The sequence below is a fragment of the Budorcas taxicolor genome, chromosome 5, assembly GCF_023091745.1.
Source record: "Budorcas taxicolor isolate Tak-1 chromosome 5, Takin1.1, whole genome shotgun sequence".
Classification (NCBI taxonomy): domain Eukaryota; kingdom Metazoa; phylum Chordata; class Mammalia; order Artiodactyla; family Bovidae; genus Budorcas; species Budorcas taxicolor.
The window spans coordinates 45,876,833-45,902,048 of record NC_068914.1 but is presented as its reverse complement, the minus strand read 5'-3'; the positions used below and the strand labels follow the sequence as shown (position 1 = coordinate 45,902,048).

General features: G+C 39.9%; 1 protein-coding gene across 1 annotated transcript in view; it reads left to right on the top strand.

Moving 5' to 3' along the window:
• Window positions 1–7,570, top strand: part of TSPAN8 (tetraspanin 8) — a 34,525-nt gene extending 26,955 nt beyond the window's left edge. The window contains exons 6-8 of the mRNA XM_052641497.1: window positions 827–958; window positions 4,304–4,387; window positions 7,517–7,570. Coding sequence (XP_052497457.1) covers window positions 827–958; window positions 4,304–4,387; window positions 7,517–7,570 — 270 coding nt within the window. The remainder of the gene's footprint in view (window positions 1–826; window positions 959–4,303; window positions 4,388–7,516) is intronic.
• The last annotated feature ends 17,646 nt before the right edge of the window (window positions 7,571–25,216 follow it).

Genomic DNA, 25,216 nt, shown 5'->3' with positions numbered 1-25,216 from the left:
GGTGGCTATCTCATTGGAAAAGACCCTGATTCTTGGAAAGTTTGAAGGCAGGAGGAGAAGAGGATGACAGGATGAGATGGTTCGGTGGCATCACTGACTAAATGGACTTGAGTTTGGGCAAGCTCCAGGAGTTGGTGAAGAATAGGGAAGCCTGTTGTGCTGTAGCCCATGGCGTCACAAAGAGTTGAACATGACTGAGTGACTGAACAACAATCAAATGTTTGGTTTATTTTAAGCCTTAACCTTCTTGACATTATTCTAAGAATTTCATTCTTCATTTCCCCCTTTTGCTGTTTTACAGATGTCTAAGTAAAATTCAGTCTCATGGAAGGCCAACTGAGCATCTTCTTTGGGTTTTGAGATGCCTCTCACTCTTCTCTCCCTTTCCTCCAAAAGAGACCAAAGGTCATGAAATAGAAATTTCACCTTATAAGCCTCTCATATTTTTTAAAGTAAAGGTACTTTAAAGAAACTGTGACTTTCTCATGAGCTCTCTAGAAGCTTATTTCCTAAGATATAAGAAACATAAATATGATTCTGCCTCTCTTTTGTTATTAAAAAATAGAAGGTGAGTGCTTAATATTTATTCCAAATTCTTCAGACTTTTATGCCTGAAACTTTATTTTTCCTCCATTGATGTGAAGTCCAAAATGGAATATTTTTTCATTCTTGTTTCTACATTCAAGGAGGTAGGTGAGGTTACTCACATAATATTCTGGTATAAGAAGCATCTTTATAGTAATTTCAAAAGAATGTGATTCAATGTATTGACAGTGTTTTTATCCTCTCTAGTGACTGTTTTTCACATCTACTTTTCATCAAACAGTTAAAATGTTGTGGTTTGGTCAATGGAGCTTCTGATTGGGGAAGTAATTTTCAGCACTACTACAAGACATGTGAATGTCCAAGGGAATCAGATTCTTGTATAAAGTATAGTGGAAAAACTATTTACAAACAGGTAAGAACAAATAAAATTTGGCACAATAAGTGGTTCTGTTATTTTATTCACAATGTCTCTACAAAATATTAAATTTCAGCAATTTCAATGGGAATCTTGATATAAAAGTCCCAGGAATTTCCCTGGTAAATAAAAAATAAATCCTTTTTTAAAGATAAAAGCAGATATAAAAGAATAAAAGTATTTTATTTCTTCTATGAGTTTGGCATCATTTAAACTCAACCTTACTAGATCAAAGAATCATTCTGCTGCAAGGGGAGGCAAAGTACAAACTAACAGATAAAATTTATTTTGTCCTCTCTTTGGTGACTTTAATCATCTTTTCTCCACTATTTTTTTTTTCTATTTTAACATATACTTTAGAAATGTATATTTTTACTTTAATTTTCAAAGTAAAGCTTTCTTTTTCTAATCAAAGTTTGCCTTTCTCAAGGAATTGTATTTAATGTAGAAAAATAACTTGGACTTTAGAGATTTCAGCTCTTCAGAGCTGTTAAATGTACCTACCAGTTTGTCTGATTATTGTTCCAGTTGAGAAGTTGCTTCACACCTTTAAAGTCAATGAAAACTTGGGTTTGTCTTTCATGTATTATAGATGACATATTTATGTTACTTGCAGGTGTTAACACGTGGATGTCATATTCCTTATTATTGCTTAATTCATCAAATATTTACTGGCCACTTGCTACGTGCCGGCCTTTTATCAGCAGCTGGATATCCATTCCTGAATATACTGCAGTGTCTGCACTCATGAAATGAATGGTCTCATAGGGAAGAGAGAAAAATAATTAGGCAACTTTAACTCAATGAACTACTGGTATTTCTTGGATAGGGACAGGTACAAGATATCTAACCCCATCTAACTCAGTCTTTGGGGTTCAAGATACAGCTTCATGGAAGACATGATATCTACCCCTTACCATAGAGTTTTACATAATTTATTCCTTCTTCCTAGAAGAAACTTTGGATGGATGTGTACAAAAATGACAGCTGATATTAATGTTTCACTTATTTGTTATTATTTGGTGCCTACTATGTGTCATATAGGCTTCCCTCATAGCTAGGTTGGTAAAGAATCTGCCTGCAGTGTAGGAGACCCAGCTTCAATTCCTGGGTTGGGACGATCCCCTGGAGAAGGGAATGACAACCCACTCCAGTATTCTTGCCTAGAAAATCCCATGGACAGAGGAGCCTGGCAGGCTATGGTCTGTGGGGTCGCAAGAGTCGTACAGGACTTAGTGACTAAACCACCACCACCATGTGTCAGATAGAACTTTGCTAGACTTAGACATGCTTTTAGACCCTGTAGGAGACTATAGTCTAGTTGGGAAAGAGATACATGAAACATATTATATTTCAATGGGTTAATTTCTATAATACCTAAAGATTTATTTTCAATCTAGCATTGGTTGAGTACTGGCTACTGAGGTTAATTATATATTAGGAAATAAAAAGTATCTCAGGGGAAACATCTCACCTATTGACTATTACAGCCCTTTTACTAATGGGTTGGCCAAAATGTTCATTCAAGTTCTTCTGTAACATCTGCAAGGTGTTATGAAAAAACCCAGATGAACTTTTTGGCCAACCCAATAATTTTATCAAAGTTAAGGAGACTGTTCTGAAGAGAAATTTCTGTTCCAAGTATTTAAGTAACATATTGGGGGAGAAATTATCCATCAGATTACAGAGCTACCAAAGTGATCTGACGAAAATGCTTTATTATTAATTTTTATACTCCTCTCTGTTCTCCTTCTCTCTACATAATTTTAGTGACACAATCGCCACAAGGAAAAGAGGAAATAAATATGATGTTAACAAATTCAGATTCCTCTTAGGTTATTGAGGGAATTAGTAAATTAAATTGCAAATTGCTATCTGTGTCCTGTTAAAGATTCAACTCAAAGATATCTTTCCTGAGAATAGATTTTGAAAAGCCCTAGTATTATCCTGAAAGATAATAGCTATTCCCTCCAAATTCACACATAATTCAGCTGAAGATAGGCTTATGGTTGCACCAGTTTCCCAAAAGGAAGATCATAAAGTCATAAAATACTTTTGTCTGCCTTGTGTCATTTGAAAGAAGTCTGGAAAAATAAGAAATCTGGAATGTCCATAATTCACATTTTTCCCCTTCCCTTTTGCCAGAATAACCTGATTATCTAGAGGGAAAGGAGGGAGAAAACACCTAAAATATAATGAATGTGACTCAGTAGATATCATTAATCTCATAGTTTATCTTGAATGATATAATAATTTCCTCTAAAGTTTACCGTTTTGAATCAGATGAGAATGGAGAAACCCATTACATTCAGGAATGCAGGGAAAAAAACTGTTTTACTCAACCACATGCAGAACTTTTATTTAACAAACAGCAATATTTTGTTAACCCTTTGCACTTATAAGACTATCATAGGAATAATATATTTTCTGGCAATACAGACAATACCAATATTATATTGCATATTACTTTTCCATTTTAAAAATTATCCACATAATTTACAATTGCTGAAATTTTTAGGTCTGGCCTAAAATTTTTTTAATGAATTTATTTTTAATTGTAGGATAATTGCTTTACAATGCAATCCCTATCAAACTACCAATGGTATTTTTCACAGATCTAGAACATAAAGTTCACAATTTGTATGGAAATACAAAAGACCCTGAGTAGCCAAAGCAATCTTGAAAAAGAAGAGTGGAGTTACAGGAATCAAGCTGACTTCAAAGTATACTAAAATAATTTGAGCTTGATATTTCATGCTCATTTGAATAAATGTTTAAAAATGTGGCAGAGAGACAATTTTCTAAATTCTGGTTTTTTTTTTGTCTAAGGTAAGAATATAACAGTAGATATAATGATTTTTTTTTCCTTTTTTAAGGTAAAAATAACCTTGAGACATATTAAGGGATTTTTGAAAAAGAACTTGTTTTAAAAGTGAAAATCTATACTATAATTAGCTGAAACCTCAACTAGGGAACTCTCTGCTGCAGGTTACAAACCTAAAAGATACACAGTCAAGGTGATAACAGCTCTAAAATGAACAATCAGAAGTTAGGGTAAAATGAATATTTATAGCTAAATAGTCCTAGATTCAGCAATTAGGAAGTTGAAGCAAAAACTTTGTTCTTCAAATGCTTCCTAATGTATGAACCAACCGCAACAGTTACAACCTTTGAAGGGCACGGGTAAGGAGCTGGAATAATAGGGATAATCCAATTCCTTTTTGTTGAGTATATTCCTTGATAGTCACATAAAAAAGTCAACCCAATGAATAAAAATCTGTACATATTAAAACAAGGTCAAAATTTGGCAAACAGTAATTTTTTATATTTTGTTTTTAACAGTCATGCTTTGCCTCGATAAGCCACATGTTTTCAAAACGCCTTTTCATAGTTATGGCACTAGCATTTGGACTGGCGGCTATTGAGGTACAGTATTATCTTGCATTATTCATTCTTTGTTTATTCCCTTGTTTGCTCATTAATTTTTCTAACAAATGTATGAAGAGCCAGATACAAACCAGGTGCTCCAGAAAAGCACTGGGTACCAAGTGCCTATGGCCCAGCAGCTGCATCTATCGTCCTTGGGTCTGGGGAGGGGATTATAGTTTTAGGAATTCAGCAGGGCTGAAGCTATTATTTCTGAATGATTTCTCTTCTGAGGGAGAAAATGGAATTAGTTTCCACACAGTTTTTAGTCCCAGCTATTCTTTTCCCATTGAAAACTAGCACAGATTTAATGTTTTTTCATTTGAAGAAACAGCAGCAAACAAAATGAAAACACAAACTTTGCAATTTTTTTATCTCTCTTCCTGATTTTGAAACAGAAAATATCCGAGCTCAGAAGTGTGGAGAGCTATTTTCCTGGTATTCTGTTATAGAGAAATCTAACAAGTTCTAAAAATTAGACAGTTGACTTTGATTTTCTCACTGTAAGAACTATGAACTCACTTGGAGAAGTTTTTGAGGAAGCTTTGCTTGAGATGTCTGCATTTGCTCTCATCAATTTGATTATTGACTTTGAAAAAAAGAATTCTATATAGGTTTTTATCTTGATGGGCTCTCCTAGTAGGACTTTTGCAGAAACTGAAGGAATTTTTTATTTTAATGTGACCTGAAATTCTTTGCAAAAAGACGAAATAAAACTGTTTCAGGGAAGTGTTTTGGAATCAATAATTGGATCTTGCTAATTTAGATATCAAATGAGTCAAATTCACTCACAACCCACATCAGGGCCTTGGCAAGAATCCTAGTGGTGTAAGGCGTCTCCCTAGTTAACACCTCTGTAGGCTGGTTTGCTCAGTGAAGTAACTTCTGCTTCACTCTCACAAATGCTGCCCAATGTTCTCCTTGGGTTTTCTGGTAACTTTTACCTCTCTTGTGCCACATCACTGTCTGAGAGGAATTTTAGCAGAGATTGAAGTAATTTAGTATTCTAGATTTTCATTTAGGTTACTGGTGGACTTTCCCAGCCAAAGCATAAGAGACAGGGTTGAACTATGAGCAGCAAATTGGGCTGTTAAGCCTGACCTCCTTGTGCATGCTAAGTCACTTCAGTTGTGTAAGACTCTTTGTGACTCTATGGACTGTGTCCCGTCAGGCTCCTCTGTCCATGGGATTCTCCAGCCAAGATACTGGAGTGGGTTGCCATACCCTCCTCCAGACTTCCCTTTAGCCCAGATGAATAGGTCCAGATATGAAGCATTCTTGGTTGGTAGATGTAGCTGTCTTTCTTTACATCCACTATATGACCACAATCAAATGATGCTGGGCAATAAGTCTATTTCTCTCTATTCTGCCCATTGTAAAAGTTCCTTTGTTTCTCTTCTTTGTATTTTTTAAAATTAATTTATTCGGCTTTAGCAGGTCTTCTTAGTTGCTGCATGTGTGATCTAGTTTCCTGAGCAGGGATTGAACCTGGTCCCCCTACTTTGGGAGCCATAAGGCTTAGCCACTGGACCACCAGGGAAGTCCCCAAAATGATTTATTTTTTATCTATAGACATTGGAATTCTCATCATTGAGTTAAACAGCCAAACTATGATATCTCTCCTTACTTGACTATAGCAACTTACAAGCACACACAAAAAAGATCAATACTTTCTCTCTTCACTTTAATTAAGAAAAGAAAAAAGAAAAGAAAAAATCCATTGACACTGATAGTCACCACTTGCAGGCTAAAAGTTGTACTAACAGAAAGTTCCAGGAATGGAGCAGTTAAATAAGAGAAAAAAGTAATTTTACATTTTTTAGATGGCTTCAGAAAATGGGAGTTTGTGCACATTACTTAGCAAGATTATCCTGAGTCTTAGTGTACATTACTGTAGGATGAATCTCCTAATTCTTGCCTATTTTTGTGAACAATGATACGTTTTCTTTTCAGAGGCAGTGAAATGCAGGAAAATGTGATATTAACTGTCTAGTTTGCTGATGCATGGTGGGCTTCTATTTCAAGTTTGCAACAGCAAAAAGCAATAGCTGCCTCATCCCACTGTTTTGGACATTTTTTTTCTTCTTTGCTGGTACTGGTCTCCCAGATTTAAGTCTTAGGAGCAAAGCAAAAGACTAAGTTGTGACATTTTCTCAAGTCATTCTAAAAGAATGACTTTTAGAGCTTTCTGAATGAAAGTTGTTATCCTCCCAGAGAATTGATGTTGATATATATATGTGTGTGTGTGTGTGTGTATATATATATATATATTTTTTTTTTTTTGGTAGGGAAAAAAATATTGTGCATAAGTTCTCATTTAGAGGGCATTTTCAGGAACGGAATAGTGAGCAGGATACCTCAGTACAGTGGGAGCACTGGAGATGACTCAGCATAAATGGTGTCTCACCCTCTCTCTGCCTCTTCTCGGAGGAGGCTGGTGGAGCCAAAACTTTCCTTCCACAGTACACACAGGTCCTTTCTGTCATTTCTGTATCAAAGCCACAGTATGCCACTCACCAATTTCAGAGACAATTAGGCACTGTTTTGAGGTCCCTTATTCTTGGGGGAGCCATTTAATGAGATGGAAATTATGCCCCAGATTTCCAGCTGTGCATTCTCACTTTAAAGGAAATTCCTGGATGTTGCTCTTCCCCTTAGATTTAGAAGCTTTTTAAGAAAAAAAGTTACTTTTTTCCCCATTCTTCTTGGAGATGCCTAAAAATATGGAAAGAGAAATTCTAGACTCCTTGATTTTTCCATGGATGATCTAAACCAGATGATAGAAGCAGTCTGTGTCTTTAGCCCCGGAGGCCTGAGTTCCCGGAGTTCCAGGGCCATGACCTACAGAAGGGTGTGCGTGTTTCAGAAGGTTGGGTTGCTCCAGAGGCAGCGCTACTGCACGGTCAAATAGGGCCAGATCAAGGCAGACTGCCAGCCGAAAACCCTGATTAAGACAAAAAATACTCAGAAGCTTTCTCAATGTTAGACTCCCAGTAAGAGAGATGACTTAGATTAATAATATTAGAATTGTCAATAGCCAGAATTTTTTCATAAATAATGTTCTTTTTATTTATAATATCTCTAGTGTATCCTTAAATTCCATGTTCCTCCTGTCATTCTATTTTCTAGGTACTTGGTCTGATATTTTCTATTGTCCTGTACTGCCAAATGAGAAAGAAATAAAACTGTGGATGTGTCGAGCCATCATCGGTCAAACCCCTTTAAAGTTTTACTTTGGAGTTGTTCCTTTATGAGTGCCATGGTGAGAGCAGCTTTCCTATTAAAATGTGTCATTTAGCTGGATCACAGAGATCTTCCTGTCATATTGAACATATTTAAAATTTCAGAGACACGGGAAATTATATGACTGTGTATTTTTCCCCCAAATAAAAGTAATAGTCTTTTCTTTGGTGCAATCCTCTCTGATTATTGTGTTCAGGTGGTACTGAACACAGCTTAAAACATTCATCTGGAGCCACCCAGTGGAATAATAATCTCTGAGTAACAGGGCCATAGTTAGGGCTGTGTGTCTAGTCTTTTTAGAAGCAATACTTTCTCGTGAGATGTATCAACCATTGGTGATAAGATTGAATTAAGCCTCATGTTGGAAGATTGAGAGTGGCCTAGTGAAAAGTCACCACATCTTGTCTATGTTTACTAGTGGTGTCTTGCCATTAATTTGCCAATCTTGCCAAGGTTTACTAATGGGGTCTCTTTCTCTCTGTGAGGACAAGAAGATGCTTCCTTTCCAGCCAGTGAATTGCTGGTGTCTGTGGATTTTCCTCTGGAACATAGTTATAAGTGCTTTTATCTTTTTAATTCTCATGAGCATTTTTGCATTTTACTTTATATTGAGGTATAATATCCACACAATAAGGGCTTCTCAGGTGGTGCTAGGGGTAAAGAACCCACCTGCCAATACAGGAGACATGAGAGATTGGGTTCGATCCTTGGGTCAGGAAGATCTCCTTGAGGAGGCCTGGCAACCCTCTCCAGTATGCTTGCCTGGAGAATCCAATGAACAGAGGAGCCTGGCAGGCTGCAGTCCATGGGGTTTCAAGGAATTGGACGCAACTGAAGTGACTTAGCATGTGTGCACATGTGCATATACACAATAAAATGTACAAATCTCAAGTATTCACTACCTGGATAGTATGCACTGTCCAGATGAAGACACAGAGCATCTCCAGCACACCACACACCCTTCATACTACCCATCCACTGTGAGGCATACTAAAGCTGGCTTTCACTATGTCGACTAAAAAAAGATGTACAACTTGAGAGGAGCACTTTCCGGTCCCCTTCTGATGTCTATGTCAGAATTTTTCTGTCCCCTTTTCACTTTAATAAAACTCTGCTACACAAAAACTACACCGAGCACGGGAGGCTGTGACGACGCGCAGAGTGCGGGCGGCTGCAACGGTGCACAGAGAGCAGGCGAGAGGAGCCACCCCACGTCCGAGGTCAGGGGCAGAAGTCGGGATGACCCCACGCCCGAGGGGCGGCGGCCTAGAGGAGCTACTCCATGTCCGGGGTCAGGGGCAGCAGCCTAGAGGAGCTACCCCGAGAGTGCCAGGCTGCAACAGCGCAGGAGCAGCCGAGAGGAGCTACCCCCGCTCGAGGCCAGGGGCGGTGGCCAGGAGGAGCGACCCTACCTCCAAGGAGCGGTAGCTGCATGGGCACTAGAGGGCCTAGAGGAGCTATTCCACATTCAAGGTCAGGAGGGGCAGCAGTGAGGAGATACCCCTGTCCAAGGTAAGGAGCAGCAGCTGAGCTTTGCTGGAGCAGCTGTGATGAGATATCCCATGTCCAAGGTAAGAGATACGCCCATGTCCCAGGTAAGAGAAACCCAAGTAAGACGGTATGTGTTGCAAGAGGGCAGACACATTGAAACCACAATCACAGAAAACTAGTCAGTCTAATCACACTAGGACCACAGACTTGTCTAACTCAATGAAACTAAGCCATGCCCTGTGGGGCCACCCAAGACGGGTGGGTATGGTGGAGAGGTCTGACACAGTGTGGTCCACTGGAGAAGGGAATGGCAAACCACTTCAGTATCCTTGCCTTGAGAACCCGATGAACAATATGAAAAGGCAAAATGATAGGATACTGAAAGAGGAACTCCCCAGGTCAGTAGGTGCCCAATATGCTACTGGAGATCAGTGGAGAAATAACTCCAGAAAGAATGAAGGGTTGGAGCCAAAGCAAAAAAACAATACCCAGTTGTGGATGTGACTGGTGATAGAAGCAAGGTTCTATGCTGTAAAGAGCAATATTGCATAGGAACCTGGAATGTCACTTCCATGAATCAAGGCAAATTGGAAGTGGTCAAACAGAGGGCAAGAATGAACATCGACATTCTAGAAATCAGCAAACTAAAATGGACTGGAATGGGTGAATTTAACTCAGATGACCATTATATCTACTACTGTGGGCAGGAATCCCTTAGAAGAAATGGAGTAGCCATCATGGTCAGCAAAAGAGTCTGAAATGCAGTCCTTGGATGCAACCTCAAAAACAACAGAATGATCTCTGTTCATTTCCAAGGCAAACCATTCAATATCACGGTAATCCAAGTCTATGCCCCAACCAGTAATGCTGAAAAAGCTGAAGTTGAATGGTTCTATGAAGACCTCCAAGACTTTTTAGAACTAACACCCAAAAAAAGATGTGCTTTTAATTATAGGGGACTGGAATGCAAAAGTAGGAAGTCAAGAAACACCTAGAGTAACAGGCAAATTTGGCCTTGGAATATGGAATGAAGTAGGGCAAAGACTAATATAGTTTTGCCAAGAAAATGCACTGGTCATAGCAAACACCCCCTTCCAACAATACAAGAGAAGACTACACATGGACATCACCAGATGGTCAACACCAAAATCAGATTGATTATATTCTTGGCAGCCAAAGATGGAGAAGCTCTATACAGTCAACAAAAACAAGACCAGGAGCTGACTGTGGCTCAGATCATGAACTCCTTCTTATCAAATTCAGACTCAAATTGAAGAAAGTAGGGAAAACCGCTAGACCATTCAGGTGTGACCTAAATCCAATCCCTTATGATTATACAGTGGAAGTGAGAAATAGATTTTAGGGCCTAGATCTGATAGAGTGCCTGATGAACTATGGACCAAGGTTCATGATTCTGTACAGGAGACAGGGATCAAGACCATCCCCATGGAAAAGAAATGCAAAAAAGCAAAATGGCTATCTGGGGAGGCCTTACAAATAGCTGTGAAAAGAAGAGAAGCGAAAAGCAAAGGAGAAAAGGAAAGATATAAGCATCTGAATGCAGCGTTCCAAAGAATAGCAAAGAAGAGCTAAGAAAGCCTTCCGCAGCAATCAATGCAAAGAAATAGAGGAAAAGAACAGAATGGGAAAGACTAGGGATCTCTTCAAGAAAATTAGAGACACCAAGGCAACATTTCATGCAAAGATGGCCTCGATAAAGGACAGAAATGGTATGGACCTAACAGGGGCAGAAGATATTAAGAAGAGGTGGCAAGAATACACAGAAGAACTATACAAAAAAGATCTTCACAACCAAGAAAATCACGATGGTGTGATCACTCATCTAGAGCCAGACATCCTGGAATGTGAAGTCAAGTCGGCCTTAGAAAGCATCACTACGAACAAAGCTAGTGGAGGTGATGGAATTCCAGTTGAGCTGTTTCAAATCGTGAAACATGATGCTGTGAAAGTGCTACACTCAATATGCCATCAAATTTGGAAAACTCAGCAGTGGCCACAGGACTGGAAAAGGTCAGTTTTCATCTCAATCCCAAAGAAAGGCAATGCCAAAGAATGATCAAACTACTGCACAATTGCACTCGTCTCACATGCTAGTAAAGTAATGCTCAAATTTCTCCAAGCCAGGCTTCAGCAATACGTAACCATGAACTTCCAGATGTTCAAGCTGGTTTCAGAAAAGGCAGAGGAACCAGAGATCAAATTGCCAACATCTGCTGGATCATGGAAAAAGCAAGAGAGTTCCAGAAAGACATCTATTTCTGCTTTATTGACTATACCAAAGCCTTTGACTGTGTGGATTACAAGAAACTGTGAAAAATTCTGAAAGAGATGGGAATACCAGACGACCTGACCTGCCTCTTGAGAAACCTGTATGCAGGCCAGGAAGCAATAGTTAGAACTGGACATGGAACAACAGACTGGTTCCAAATAGGAAAAGGAGTACGCCAAGTCTGTATATTGTCACCCTGCTTATTTAACTTATATGCAGAATACATCATGAGAAACGCTGGGCTGGAAAAAACACAAGCTGGAATCAAGATTGCCGGGAGAAATATTAATAACCTCAGATATGCAGATGACACCATCCTTATGGCAAAAAGTGAAGAGGAACTAAAAAGCCTCTTGATGAAAGTGAAAGAGGAGAGTGAAAAAGTTGGCTTAAAGCTCAACATTCAGAAAACGAAGATCATGACATCTGGTCCCATCACCTTATGGGAAATAGATGGGAAAACAGTGGAAACAGTGTCAGACTTTATTTTTGGGGATTCCAAAATCACTGCAGATGGTGACTGCAGCCATGAAATTAAAAGATGCTTATTCCTTGGAAAAAAAGTTATGACCAATCTAGATAGCATATTGAAAAGCAGAGACATTACTTTGCCAACAAATGTCCGTCTAGTCAAGGCTATGGTTTTTCCAATAGTCATGTATGGATGTGAGAGTTGGACTGTGAAGAAGGCTCAGTGCCGAAGAATTGATGCTTTTGAACTGTGGTGTTGGAGAAGATTCTTGAGAGTCCCTTGGGCTACAAGGAAATCCAACCAGTCCATTCTGAAGGAGATCAGCCCTGGGATTTCTTTGGAAGGAATGATGCTAAAGCTGAAATGCTAGTACTTTGGCCACCTCATGCGAAGAGTTGACTCACTGGAAAAGACTCTGATGCTGGGAGGGATTGGGGGCAGGAGAAGAAGGGGACCACAGAGAATGAGTTGGCTGGATGGCATCACTGACTCGATGGACGTGCGTCTGAGTGAAGACTGGGAGTTGGTGATGGACAGGGAGGCCTGGCATGCTGTGATTTATGGGGTCACAAACAGTCGGACACGCCTGAGCGACTGAACTGAACTGAACTGAGGACTGCAGCCCAGGAGGCAGCATCTCAGATAGCTCTGAGAGACTGCTCCAAATTGGTAGTGGGGGAAAGACAATATATAAGGTTTTGGTGAAGGGGGAGTTCAATAGCATGAAACACTCCTTTTACAAAAGGCCTTTTGTTAGTCATGAGGATCTAATATCGCCATGAAGGGATTTAGTGCTTCTCTAGATATGAGGAGATGCAAGGGTTGAGATCACAAAATCTGTTCCTAAAAACATCCAACCATCTAAAGACCTGTCCCACCAGATTCCCTGGAGCACAGAGTGCCTCACTCTACCCTGAACTTGCTCAGGGACTGTTGAAAGTCAACAGCTATAGCAGCACGGGGTTCAATCTCCATACAGGCCGATGGCAAAGGCCTTTGTTGGTCAGTCATTGGCGATGCTCTTGTAAGTGCCAATTTCTATTTGACACAGCTCCCTTGTGGTCATATTTCCGACTATACTTTGGGGGGTATTTCAAGACCATTTTGTCCCGCATTTCTGGGAAGGCTTGTCCAGTTCTGAAGAAGGTTTTTGTTGATGAGACACTCAGTGTGCTATTACTGGACTAGGTCTTAATAGTCAAAGATCTCTGGACACCTGTCTTCTAGTTATGGTCCAGGAAAGTATTCTCTCTCATTGCATCTTTTCATACCTAGAGTTACACTGTTAGAATCATTGATCATATATCGAGCTATATATTTGATCAACTGCTTCAAGTCTAGTTACCATTTTTGTTGGAGGCTCAGTCATGCACTTGGTAATACAAGAAATAATAATCTTGTGAAACAAGCAAAATACAAATGGCATAGTTAATAACACTAGTGGAATTAAAAATAAATATTTTAGCCATGAGCCTCCCACACCAGTTTTTTTAAAAGATCATCAAGACTAGGGAATGGGTCACTTAAAGCAGAAATCTGATTTTTCATGTGGTTCAAATGTGTTACATTAAAGGATTTATCAGGTATGAAAATACAGCACTCAGTTTGAATTATAGCACAGATATCTCCCCGAGATGCTCTAAGGTGTCAAGGGCCTTGCAATTGCATAGCACTGCCTTTCTCATTACAGAGACAGAATTCAATAGGCTAATAGCCCAGTTACTATCATTTAAATCTTATGAAAGTTGTTAAGGCTTAGATATGGTCAATTACATACTCCAGCTCCACTGAAGGCACACATACACACAAGCTTCTAAGTGGTCATATCGGTAGAATAAAGAACTTTTACCCATTGGGATCATACCAATGGTGGATTGGTTAAGGTTACCTCTAATTTGTTAACAAAGTGAAAGTGAAGTCGCTCAGTCGTGTCTGACTCTCTGCAACCCCATGGACTGTAGCCTACCAGGCTCCTCCATCCATTGGATTCTCCAGGCAAGAGTACTGGAGTGGGTTGCCATTTCCTTCTCCAGGAGATCTTCCCAACCCAGGGATCGAACCCAGGTCTCCCGCATTGCAGACAGATGCTTTACCATCTGAGCCATCAGGGAAGACTTTGTTAACATGTATGACCTTAAATTCATGCTACATAAATTCCCAGGCCACAGTTTCATATCCATCCCTGTAGATGTGAAGGCCATGAATTAGTGCCACAAATCCACTGAGTTCCATATCAACCACTCTAAGGGTCAATAATAGATATAGTTCATAAAGCACCCAGCCTTGTCTCATTATTACCAGGTTGATGATTTTTAGTATGATTTAACCCCCCCATTCAGGCGGAGGTTATTTTAGGCTTCCCTGATAGCTCAGCTGATAAAGAATATGCCTGCAATGCAGGAGATCCCAGTTTGATCCCTGGGTTGGGAGGATCTGCTGGAGAAGGTATAAGCTACCCACTCCAGTATTCTTCAGCTTCCCTTGTGGCTCAGCTGGTAAAGAATCTGCCCACAATGTATTCTAGAAGTTAATAAGGAGAAGGCAATGGCACCCCACTCCAGTACTCTTGCCTGGAAAATCCCATGGGCAGAGGAGCCTGGTAGGCTGCAGTCCATGGGGTCATGAAGAGTCGGACATGACTGAGTGGCTTCATTTTCACTTTCAACCATTCCCAACATAGAGGAACCTTTAAACCTAAATGACCATAGCCTGGTGTTAACTATGTAGATTCTCCCCATAGCTGTGGGAGTTTTCCTTTAAATAGATGAGAAGTTAATTTTTTATTGAGACTTAGCTCATCACTCCAACTGAGTATAAATGACTGTAAGAGAAAAGTTAAATCTAAGGCCAGCATCCTCAGAGCAGGTATTATTAACTGGTCAGGTGAGAGAATCCCATCTAGTAATATCATGAAGATAGAACAGGACTGAACATTCATCTAAAATAAATTTCCTAGTGGGTATCCCTAGAGAACAGAAATCCACCAAGGTAATCCCAGAAGTACCAGACATAGGTAATTGGCCACAACCAAACAATTGGATTGAGTTTATACTAGGATAGAATCATGTCCATGATAGAAAACATTTGATTGATAGGCATAGGTCCAAGGAATCAAGAAAAGATTATAAATGATCATAAAAGTCAGACCAGCATCTTGGGCAAGCTGTCTACTTCTGAAGTCATCTTCTCGTCCTCATGTAGTTTAGTTTCCTTTGTTTGAGCATTGTTTTAAGGTGCTTTTGAGGTCAGCAGGCCTCTCTATAGACCAGTCCAGCTTAGGGGCCTTTGAAAGTGGGAGTTAACCCCAGAGTCAATTTCCCTTCAATTTCACTGGGAATGAGCTAGTTAAGAGTACCTGATAGAAAGGTCCATCCATCCAGGTTGGAGACAGTTCCTTAAATGATGTCTTACAGTCTTGATTGCAGGTCATGTGTGAGGTATCTGATCTTCATCTAAAGATAGATTACTAAAATAAACTTCAGAAACAACCCTAGAGTGTCCTTTAATAGTGCAAATTAAAATTACATTAATATACCCTAAGAACATAGAACCATCCTCCATTAACCAACTGGGATTTAACATTCATTGAAATATCTTTTTCTCCCAAAAATCACCATCATTTTTAGCAAATATAACCAAATTAAAACTTGTTTGTAATATAGGTCTGGTCACAATAAACTTGGCCTGATGATATATATAACCATAATTGATCATAGATTTTTTGCTTTGCTGAGACTGTAAACATCTCAGACTGAAAGATCTAAGTGAATTACTCCCTTCTCAAGGTCTCCTTCTTTACTGGGAACACACTTCCTACTTCCCTTAAGCAACCAAGAAATGGCTTTTATATTAGAATTTTATAGATTGGTGGGCATAAATACCAGTGATAATTTCTAACACCTTGGTTTTCTTAGAACATTTTAGGATGGCACCAAGCATCACTTATTTTTAATCCCAAATCTCTTTAGTGTCTCTGTAAGAGGTAATCAGTGTTTAGTAGTAAATGTTTCAATAACTTAGCTATTCAATAGACTTCCAACATTTATTTAAGCACAACCCTTAGAAGTTCAAGTTATACCTATCTGGAGAGACTATTTTAGACACATATTCCTAAAGAGCATAATTGTTGTTAATAGAGTCTATCTAAAGGCTCATATCTCATTTACATTTCTTTTAGAAATTTCTTCACTTGAGGTAATTTCCTTGTTGACAAACTTGTAACAGATAAAATAATATTTGCTGCTGCTGCTAAGTCGCATCAGTCATGAACGACTCTGTGCGACCCCATAGACGGCAGCCCACCAGGCTCCTCTGTCCCTGGGATTCTCCAGGCAAGAATACTGTAGTGGGTTGCCATTCCCTTCTCCAGTAATAATATTTCACTTATATTAAACCTAGGTACAATGAAAATATTCTGCTTAATGTTAATTACTCCTAGACATGTCAACATTATTTAGATCAACAAATAAACATTAATAACAGGTATTTAGCACTGAATATTTCCTATTTCACATGAACCTGAAATTCATTAAGGTTAATTTCTCTTGTATTTAGAATTATTTTATTTGTAAGCACTTACTTTTTTTTTTGTAAAGTCCAATTAGATTAGAGCTCATTTACAAACTGATCTCAACAATCAGCAATATTATATATATATATTAAAAAAAAAAAAGACACACACTGAGACATACATGCATCCAAATAGACACAAGAGATCCTATAGCTTTGTTTCCCAAACTAAGTTATGAATAAAAAATGGTTGGAGTAGGATTTTAAAAGGCTTTGTTCCCCTTTTTGTTCCTTTTGGTTTCAGAAATTAGACATGGTCTAGATAAGTGATCCAGAGAGCTCTGGTCTAAAGGTATAGGAGGAGTTATTTCTTCATGGCAAGAATTCTTAAAGAGAGAATTTTTTCTTCAAACTTCCTCTGGAGTCTAAAGAATATTGTGACCTCATTGTCAAACATTGTACTTTTTTTGTGACCATAGTTTTATAGCTGAAATTTAGACCAGATAGTGCTCAACTTGGCCCTGATACTAAGGGCAGATTGGTCCCAGCAGGGATTGTCCCTCTGGGGAAGTAGGGGTCTCAGTTTGATGAGCCCCTGGTTGTTGATTACAAGAGGAAGTCCTGGACGTAAGGGAACTTCAGTCCATTTTTCATTCCTATGTCAATAAAGATCTAATATTTTTAGGCCAGTTTTCTTGTCATTGGATTATAGCTATAGATTGATCAGTCATTTAAAAAATTTTCCCAAGGGGTTACCAGGTTGGGTGTGGAACCTTAGAGTGAGCAATTCACATATTAGCTCAAACAGTTTGTACCAGATGTCTGTGCACTCAAACCAAACCAACAATCCAAACCAAACCAGAACTTCACCAGCCAGGAGTCACACTCCAAATGAAACAGAAGGCAAAGAGATGCCCAGAAATCAAAAGCCAAATGGCAAGAGTGCCCCCAAAAGATGGTAAATTGATGCCCAGAAATCAAAAGCCAAATGGCATAAATGCCAAATGTGACTTCTCAGTTCCACTAGACCTGTGACCTGGCAAATCAGTGCTAGCAGCCTTTTTAGTTCTGATAGTTTTAAGCAATTTCTTGTTGATTTTCTGTGAAGAAGTTTCCTGTTTTAGAAACAAACTTCTAGATACCAGTCAAAGCACGGCCGGCCTTTTCTAATTGTGCACACAAAACTATCAATTTTAGAATATCAAAAGAACCCCAATTTGGCCATTTTAGGTTGAGAACTCTTTTAGTATAGTTTCTCCAATTAACTAGATACTTGCAAGTATGAGCTCTGTATGTATTTTACATGAATCTGGCTAGAGTGTTAATCAGAGACTGGCTTTCTGACACTCCTTTGTTTCTGCTGAGAGATTCTGTTTGCTATTTTAAGCTGAATTTGTCAGGGATACAAATCACTAGTGAACTTGTGTAGTGGGCCCATGTGCTGCTTGTGAGCATAACTCCCCAGGAGTCACCCCAGAGTCGTTTCAGCTTGTCTTACATGTCTCAGATTCTGCCTCTGGCAATCTAAGACCACTGTGGCTGCTCAGGTTGCTGAATGGCCAGTTCTTATGTGTGACCCCCGGATGAGCAAGTATTTTAATTAATGAATGGTTTTCCCACTGCGTGGTATGAGGACTAGGCCTCCACCACTCCAGTAAATTTCTCAGTCACCTGAGAAACCCGAAACCAGCCAGGAGTCTTGTCCCTTTTCTTCAGAGCAAAGCTCTCATGTATTTTCCTCACTTTTATCCTGACAAATTCTATAAAGGCAGTCAAACTGAGGAAAAGTGTCAGATCAGCCTCTTACTTAACCACTTAGCCAAGACCATTCAGTCCCCTACAACAGAGCCACCTCGGCATCTTTCAGCCAAGCCCCAGGTATTCCTCGATTTTTTCCCAATCGAGCCCCCCTACTCAGTACATTTCCACTGGGTGGGCAATTCTCCTGGCATCTTTCAGGCAGCCCCTCACCCAGTCTTTTTGGACTAGGTGGGAATTCCTTGGTATCTTCCAACTGAACCCCATTCAGTGTCTAGACCATGAGTGGGTATGCCCTGGATGTTTCACCTGCACCCCCCTTCCCATTATCTTTCCTACTAGGAGGGGGCAGGTAACCTGCTCTACTGCCAAAGAAAACTCAGAATCTCAACTGGTACGGGAGATTCAAGAACCAGGAGAGACTTACCCAAATTCGTCTGCACTCCCCATGGAGGCGGATGGGCACAAGGTGCCGCTGTTGGTACCAAAGCTCTGGCTCCTCGTGGAGTCCAGCTGACGGAGGGAAGTCCACTCTGGGTCCCTTTGTGGTCACCATAACTGTCGACTAAAAAGAGATGTACAACTTGAGAGTTGTGAGTTAAGTTTTATTAGGGGCAAAATGAGGACTGCAGCCTGCGAGGCAGCATCTCAGATAGCTCTGAGAGACTGCTCCAAGTCGGCAGTGTGGGAAAGACAATATATAAGGTTTTGGTGAAGGGGGAGTTCAATATCATGAAGCACTCATTTTACAAAAGGCCTTTTGTTAGTCATGAGGATCTAATATCGCCATGAAGGGATTTAGTGCTTCTCTAGACATGAGGAGATGCAAGGATTGAGATCATAAAATCTGTTCCTAAAAACATCCAACCATTTAAAGACCTGTCCCACCAGATTCCCTGGAGCACAGAGTGCCTCACTCCACCCTGAACTCTCTCAGGGGTTATTGAAGGTCAACAGCTATAGCAGCACGGGGTTCCATCTCCATACAGGCCAATGGCAAAGACCTTTGTTGGTCAGTCGTTGGCGATGCTCTTGGTATATGCCAGTTTGTAGTTGACAACTCACTTGTCAGAGCAAAATCTATACATGTACATATACATCTCTTCCCATCTTCGTGCTCAGTGACAGCACATTAGCACCTTGAAATCCACTACTGTGGGAGTATTTAAGTATTTACATCACAGAAATTCTGTAAGATCAGGGCATTCTTTTGGAGTACTGGTTGTAAAACTTTTGTCAATACACCACTACACTTCAGCAAATACCTCCCTAAAGGTAACCATTCTTCTAATTTCTATGACCATTTGTTTATTTTGCTCCTTCTTGAACTTTCTACAAATAGAAAGTAAAGTCTGCATTATAGCTTCTTTTGCTCAACATTTTGTGAGATTCATGTGTATTGTTTCATGTCACTTTAGTTTATTCTTGTTGCTGAGAGGGTAACAGGCAGGAAGGCCAGGGGTCTCCAGAGGAAACAGGCTACAAGTGTCAGGCATTTTTTATCTCTTTCTTAAGTTGCAGGTGTCATCTGCATATCTGAGCTTATTGATAGTTCTCCCGGCAATCTTGATTCCAGCTTGTGCTTCCTCTAGCCCAGCGTTTTTCATGATGTACTCTCCATATAATTTAAAAAAGCAGGGTGACAATATACAGCCTTGACGTACTCCTTTACCTATTTGGAACCAGTCTGTTGTTCCATGTCCAGTTCTAACTGTTGCTTCCTGACCTGCATATAGGTTTCTCAAGAGGCAGATCAGGTGGTCTGGTAGTCTCATCTCTTTCAGAATTTTTCACAGTTTCTTGTGATCCACACAGTCAAAGGCTTTGGCATAGTCAATAAAGCAGAAATAGATGTTTTTTTTTTCCTGGAACTGTCTTGCTTTTTTGATGATCCAGCAGATGTTGGCAATTTGATCTCTGGTTCCTCTGCCTTTTCTAAAACCAGCTTGAACATCTGGAAGTCCATGGTTCACGTATTGCTGAAGCCTGGCTTGGAGAATTTTGAGCATTACTTTACTAGCGTGTGAGATGAGTGCAATTATGCAGTAGTTTGAGCATTCTTTGGCATTGCCTTTCTTTGGGATTGGAATGAAAACTGACCTTTTTCAGTCCTGTGGCCACTGCTGAGTTTTCCAAATGTGCTGGCATATTGAGTTTAGCACTTTCACAGCATTATCTTTTAGGATTTGAAATAGCTCAACTGGAATTCCATCACCTCCACTAGTTTTGTTCATAGTGATGCTTACTAAGGCCCACTTGACTTCACATTCCAGGATCTCTGGCTCTAGGTGAAGCACAAGCTGAAATCAATGTTGCTGGGGGAAATCTCAATAACCTCAGATATGCAGATGACACCACACTTAATGGCAGAAAGTGAAGAGGAACTAAAAAGCCTCTTGATGAAAGTGAAAGAGGACAGTGAAAAAGTTGGCTTAAACTCAATATTCAGAAAATGAAGATCATGGCATCTGGTCCCATCACTTCATGGGCAAACAGTGGAAACAGTGTCAGACTTTATTTTTTGGGGCTCCAAAATCACTGCAGATGGTGATTGCAGTCACGAAATTAAAAGATGCTTACTCCTTGGAAGGAAAGTTATGACCAACCTCGATAGCATATTAAAAAGCAGAGACATTACTTTGTCAACAAAGGTCTGTTTAGTCAAGACTATGGTTTTTCCAGTGGTCATGTATGGATGTGAGCGTTGGACTGTGAAGAAGGCTGAGCACCGAAGAATTGATGCTTTTGAACTGTGGTGTTGGAAAAGATTCTTGAGAATCCCTTGGATTGCAAGAAGATCCAACCAGTCCATTCTGAAGGAGATCAGTCCTGAGTGTTCTTTGGAAGGAATGATGCTAAAGCTGAAACTCCAGTACTTTGGCCACCTCATGCGAAGAATTGACTCATTGGGAAAGACTCTGATGCTTGGAGGGATTGGGGGCAGGAGGAGAAGGGGATGACAGAGGATGAGATGGCTGGATGGCATCACTGACTCGATGGACATGAGTTTGAGTGAACTCCGGGAGCTGGTGATGGACAGGGAGGCCTGGAGTGCTGTGATTCATGGGGTTGCAAAGAGTCGGACATGACTGAGTGACTGAACTGAACTGCACTGAACTTGATTCCAAAAGATACCTGGAGATTAAAATATCTTGTCCTCTTTCCTGAGAAGAGTTTGTTTAGTTGATCAGTTTGATCTCCTCTTTCTTATAACAATTGGTGGTGATTAAGAACTATAGAATCTGGAATCAGGTATGTCCAAGTTCCAATCATGGCTTCAATGTCTAGTCATTGAGTCATTTTGAACATGTTACTTACTTTCTCTGTGCCTCATCTGAAAACCAAGGAGATGACTATTGTGAGATTAAATGAGGCAGTCAATGCATACAAAATATTTAGAATGTATTCTACAGTTATTACTCAGTAAGTGTTAATAGCTATAATATCATCATTATAAGAATAAGTAGACCTAGTGTTATCATTAAATACTCACTTACCAAGTTTTGGTTTTGATTATGAAGCTTCTTTACACTTCAAAGAAAGTTTGGAGCCATCATGGAATTCATCTTCAAAGATCTGAATTTTTGAAATGGATTTTGACACCAGCTCCTCCACAGAATGATAAATTTGCTCAAAATCTTTTTCCAAGACTGCTATCCAGTGATCATGTTAAGTTACAGAATCAAGAAAACAAGGAAGGAATAATAGGCCAGGAATCAAGCTGCATGGAATGACAGATAGTAAATGAAAAGGGATGTAATTCAGAGCTCATCATGATATTAAACAGCATGCATCAAATGGAGAGAAACATCAGTTAGCTTTGCCAGTAAGGTGAGACCTGAATAAGTTGTTTCTATTTAATATGATCTGAGCCTCAGTTGTGGCAAAGCCAAGAGCAATAACAAACTGAGGCGAACATGACATTGCACCTGGCTCAGGATACCTCCAAGAGTAATTTGTGACATTATTTCAAGTGATTCCAACAGAACATGTTGTTCTCTGAAGAAATTGCAATTTTGGAAAACAGGTTAGGGTCATCGCAAATGGAAATGGTCAGGAATGTTATAAACATGCAAGAAATCATTAATAAGTTCATACCTGGAAGCTATAATAATTGGCAATTGAACCTATTTTTTTTCATAACCAAAAGAGAAAGCCTTATATACAGACAGGCAAGTTAAAGAAAACAGCCCAATAAGTACTAAGAATTAAAATGAGTATCAAATGTGTATAAAGAGCATTAAGATGTGAAGACTAGGTGACCTGGGAAAAGCACAGTCTCATGGGTCTGGAAGCTGGAGCTGTCAGGCTGTGGGCCTGGCTTTGTGTGATGTTGGCTAAAATCCCAATACCATTTTTATCCTCATTAATTATCCCCCATTGGTTAAAATTCTGGAATTTGGAAAGTTGTTTCCAAAGATCTAAAGATCTAAAAATACTTAGATAGAAAGAACAAATTTCTGATGGAATAACCAACTTTCCTGGGCAGCATCCAGCCATATAAAGTCTAAAAATATCTTGGAAACAGAAATATTCAAGACACATAAAGCAGACATACTATTTCCTTATGCTCAGATTACTCTTATATATAATTATCCTATATCTTTATGGTTAAATGGTAGTAATGTGTGTCCTGGTTAAACAACTGAGAAAGGGGAAAAAGAAAGAATGGTGCTGGGATTACAAGACTACTAAGTCTCCAAAGAAAAATAGTTATTCAAATAAGGTTTTCTGAGCTGGTTGGATTAAACTGAAGTGTTAAATTACCTGTTGTGAAAAAAATGTTGGTAAAATAATTAAAATTCTTTGGGAAACTTATGCAATCATTCTAGGAGAAGGAAAGACCACATTATGCAGAGGTGAAAACTGGGGCAGGCACCGTCGTCTATCTAGTAGACACCAGCTATTTGTCGGGTTCAAGGCTAGGCACTTTGCATGCTTTATTCCAAGTTGATATCTCAGTACCAATGCCTGGCTCCGATCCCTCGAGATTTTGAATTAATGGATGTGCAGTGCACTTGAGAACCATGTCCTTAGAGGAATTCAGTGAGAACCAGTTTCTGCTCCTAGTACTCCCTTAAAAAAAAAAATTATTTATTTATATATTAGCTGCATCAGGTCTTAGTTGAGGCACAGGGCTCTTCAGTGAAGGACAGGGGCTTTTTGGGTCGTGGACTGCAGGCTCTAGAAGGTGGGCTCAGTTGCTCCGTGGCCTGTGGAGATCTTAGTTCCCTGCCCAGAGAGAAAACTGTGTCCCCTGCATTGGAAGGTGAATTCTTAACCACTGGACCACGAAGGAAAGTGAAAGAAAGTGTTAGTTGCTCAGTATCTTTTCTGTGTGCTGTTGAATTTCAAAAATTTTGTCAAGCGCATTCCCATCAGAGCACTGCATACACCTACAATATGCCCAGTAACTCCTAAATGTCACCTTGAAACGTGCAGTAACTCCTAAATGTCCCCTTGAAATGTGCCCAGTAACTTCTAAATATTTTCTGCTCTTGAGCCTGTGGATAAGCTTTATAAATTCAACATTAGTTTTTCCATGGGTTCCATCTCAGCCTTATTTCAGAGTGAAAGTCGGGGTAGCTAAACAAACATTATTCTGTCTTCTATTGTCTAATGTGGAATGACTGCCTTCCTACAGACTGGCTCTAATAATTCATAGCCATAATCTCCTTAGTGTTTGGAGCATGTAAAGAACTTAAGAAATCTTGCATTGAAAGCAGCAAGCAGGGAATCCCTGGTGGCTCAAGGGGTACAGAATCCACCTGACAATGCAGGAGACGTGGGTTCAATCCCTGGTCTGGGAAGATCCCATGTGCCTTTTAGCAACTAAGTCCGTGTACCACAGCTCCTGAACCTGCGCTCTGGGGCCCAGGAGCTGCAACTAGTGAGCCCATGCACCACAACCACTGAAGCCCATGTGCTCTGAGGCCTGTGCACCACAACAAGAGAAGCCACCACTGCGAGAAGCCCATGTACCACAACTAGAGAAAACCCCTGCAGTAAGGCAGACCCAGCACAACCAGAAGCAAATAAATTATAATGAAGAAAGCAGCAAAGATGATTCCGTCTTCTATTGTCTAACATGCAATGGCTGTCCTTTCTTTAAACTTGAATCTTTGCCTCAGGTGTGCCTTTGGAGTAAGCACAGCAGCTTGTGTTATAAAACCTCCACCATTTGGCTTAGGATGGGCTGATGGCAAACATCTTTCCTGAGATCTGCGCTGCACCTCCTCGGCCCATGCCAGGTCCTTCCACTCCCATGCCTTTGCTGAGGCCTCCATGGTCCAAAGACTGTCCTGCCTCTATGAAACAGCCATTAACCTGTGGACAATATTGCCAAAAGTGGTAACCACCTGCCAAGGTCAAGCTGCAGCAGTTAAATTCCAGTCATGCCATAGTAAAAACCCTCTTGGCATACTGAAAGTAGGGTTTTATGAACTGCCAAAGGAGCATTCCCTCCCCACACATTTAAATCCATGGCCCATGAATACAAGCCCTATAAGAAAATTGGGTCTATAAATTCTACTCCCAGTTTGATTTCTCAATGTTCAAAGCACATACACCAAAAGGTGGGTTTGAGATAACATTCCCCAAACTATAAAATACACCCATGAAGTAAGCTGAGATGAATGCTGGCTTCTAAAGGGGAAAAGGAGGAGTTAAGCCAAGGAGGCCCAGTGTATTATTTTCTAATTTACCACCAGATGAATCACTCTACCTTCTCTGGAGAGAGGATGGCTGTAGGATAGCTTGATGTTGAAGAGGGGCTGGGGATGGCATGCAGAGAGCCCTTCAGAGTTAAACTAACAGGGGTCCCTAAATAGGAAAGAAATATCAGATATGGGGAAGAAGCGCTTCTCCATACAGTACTCATTTGAAATAAACTTTTTAGTTATTTAAAATTTTTATTTATTTTTTAGGCTTAAAGCCTTTATTTCCAGTTTTATTGAGATATAATTGACATACAGCCTTGTATAAGTTGAAAGAGTATTAATTTTAAAATTGCATTGTTCTACCATCTACTCAAAGAATCAGTTCAATTCAGTTCATTTCAGTTGCT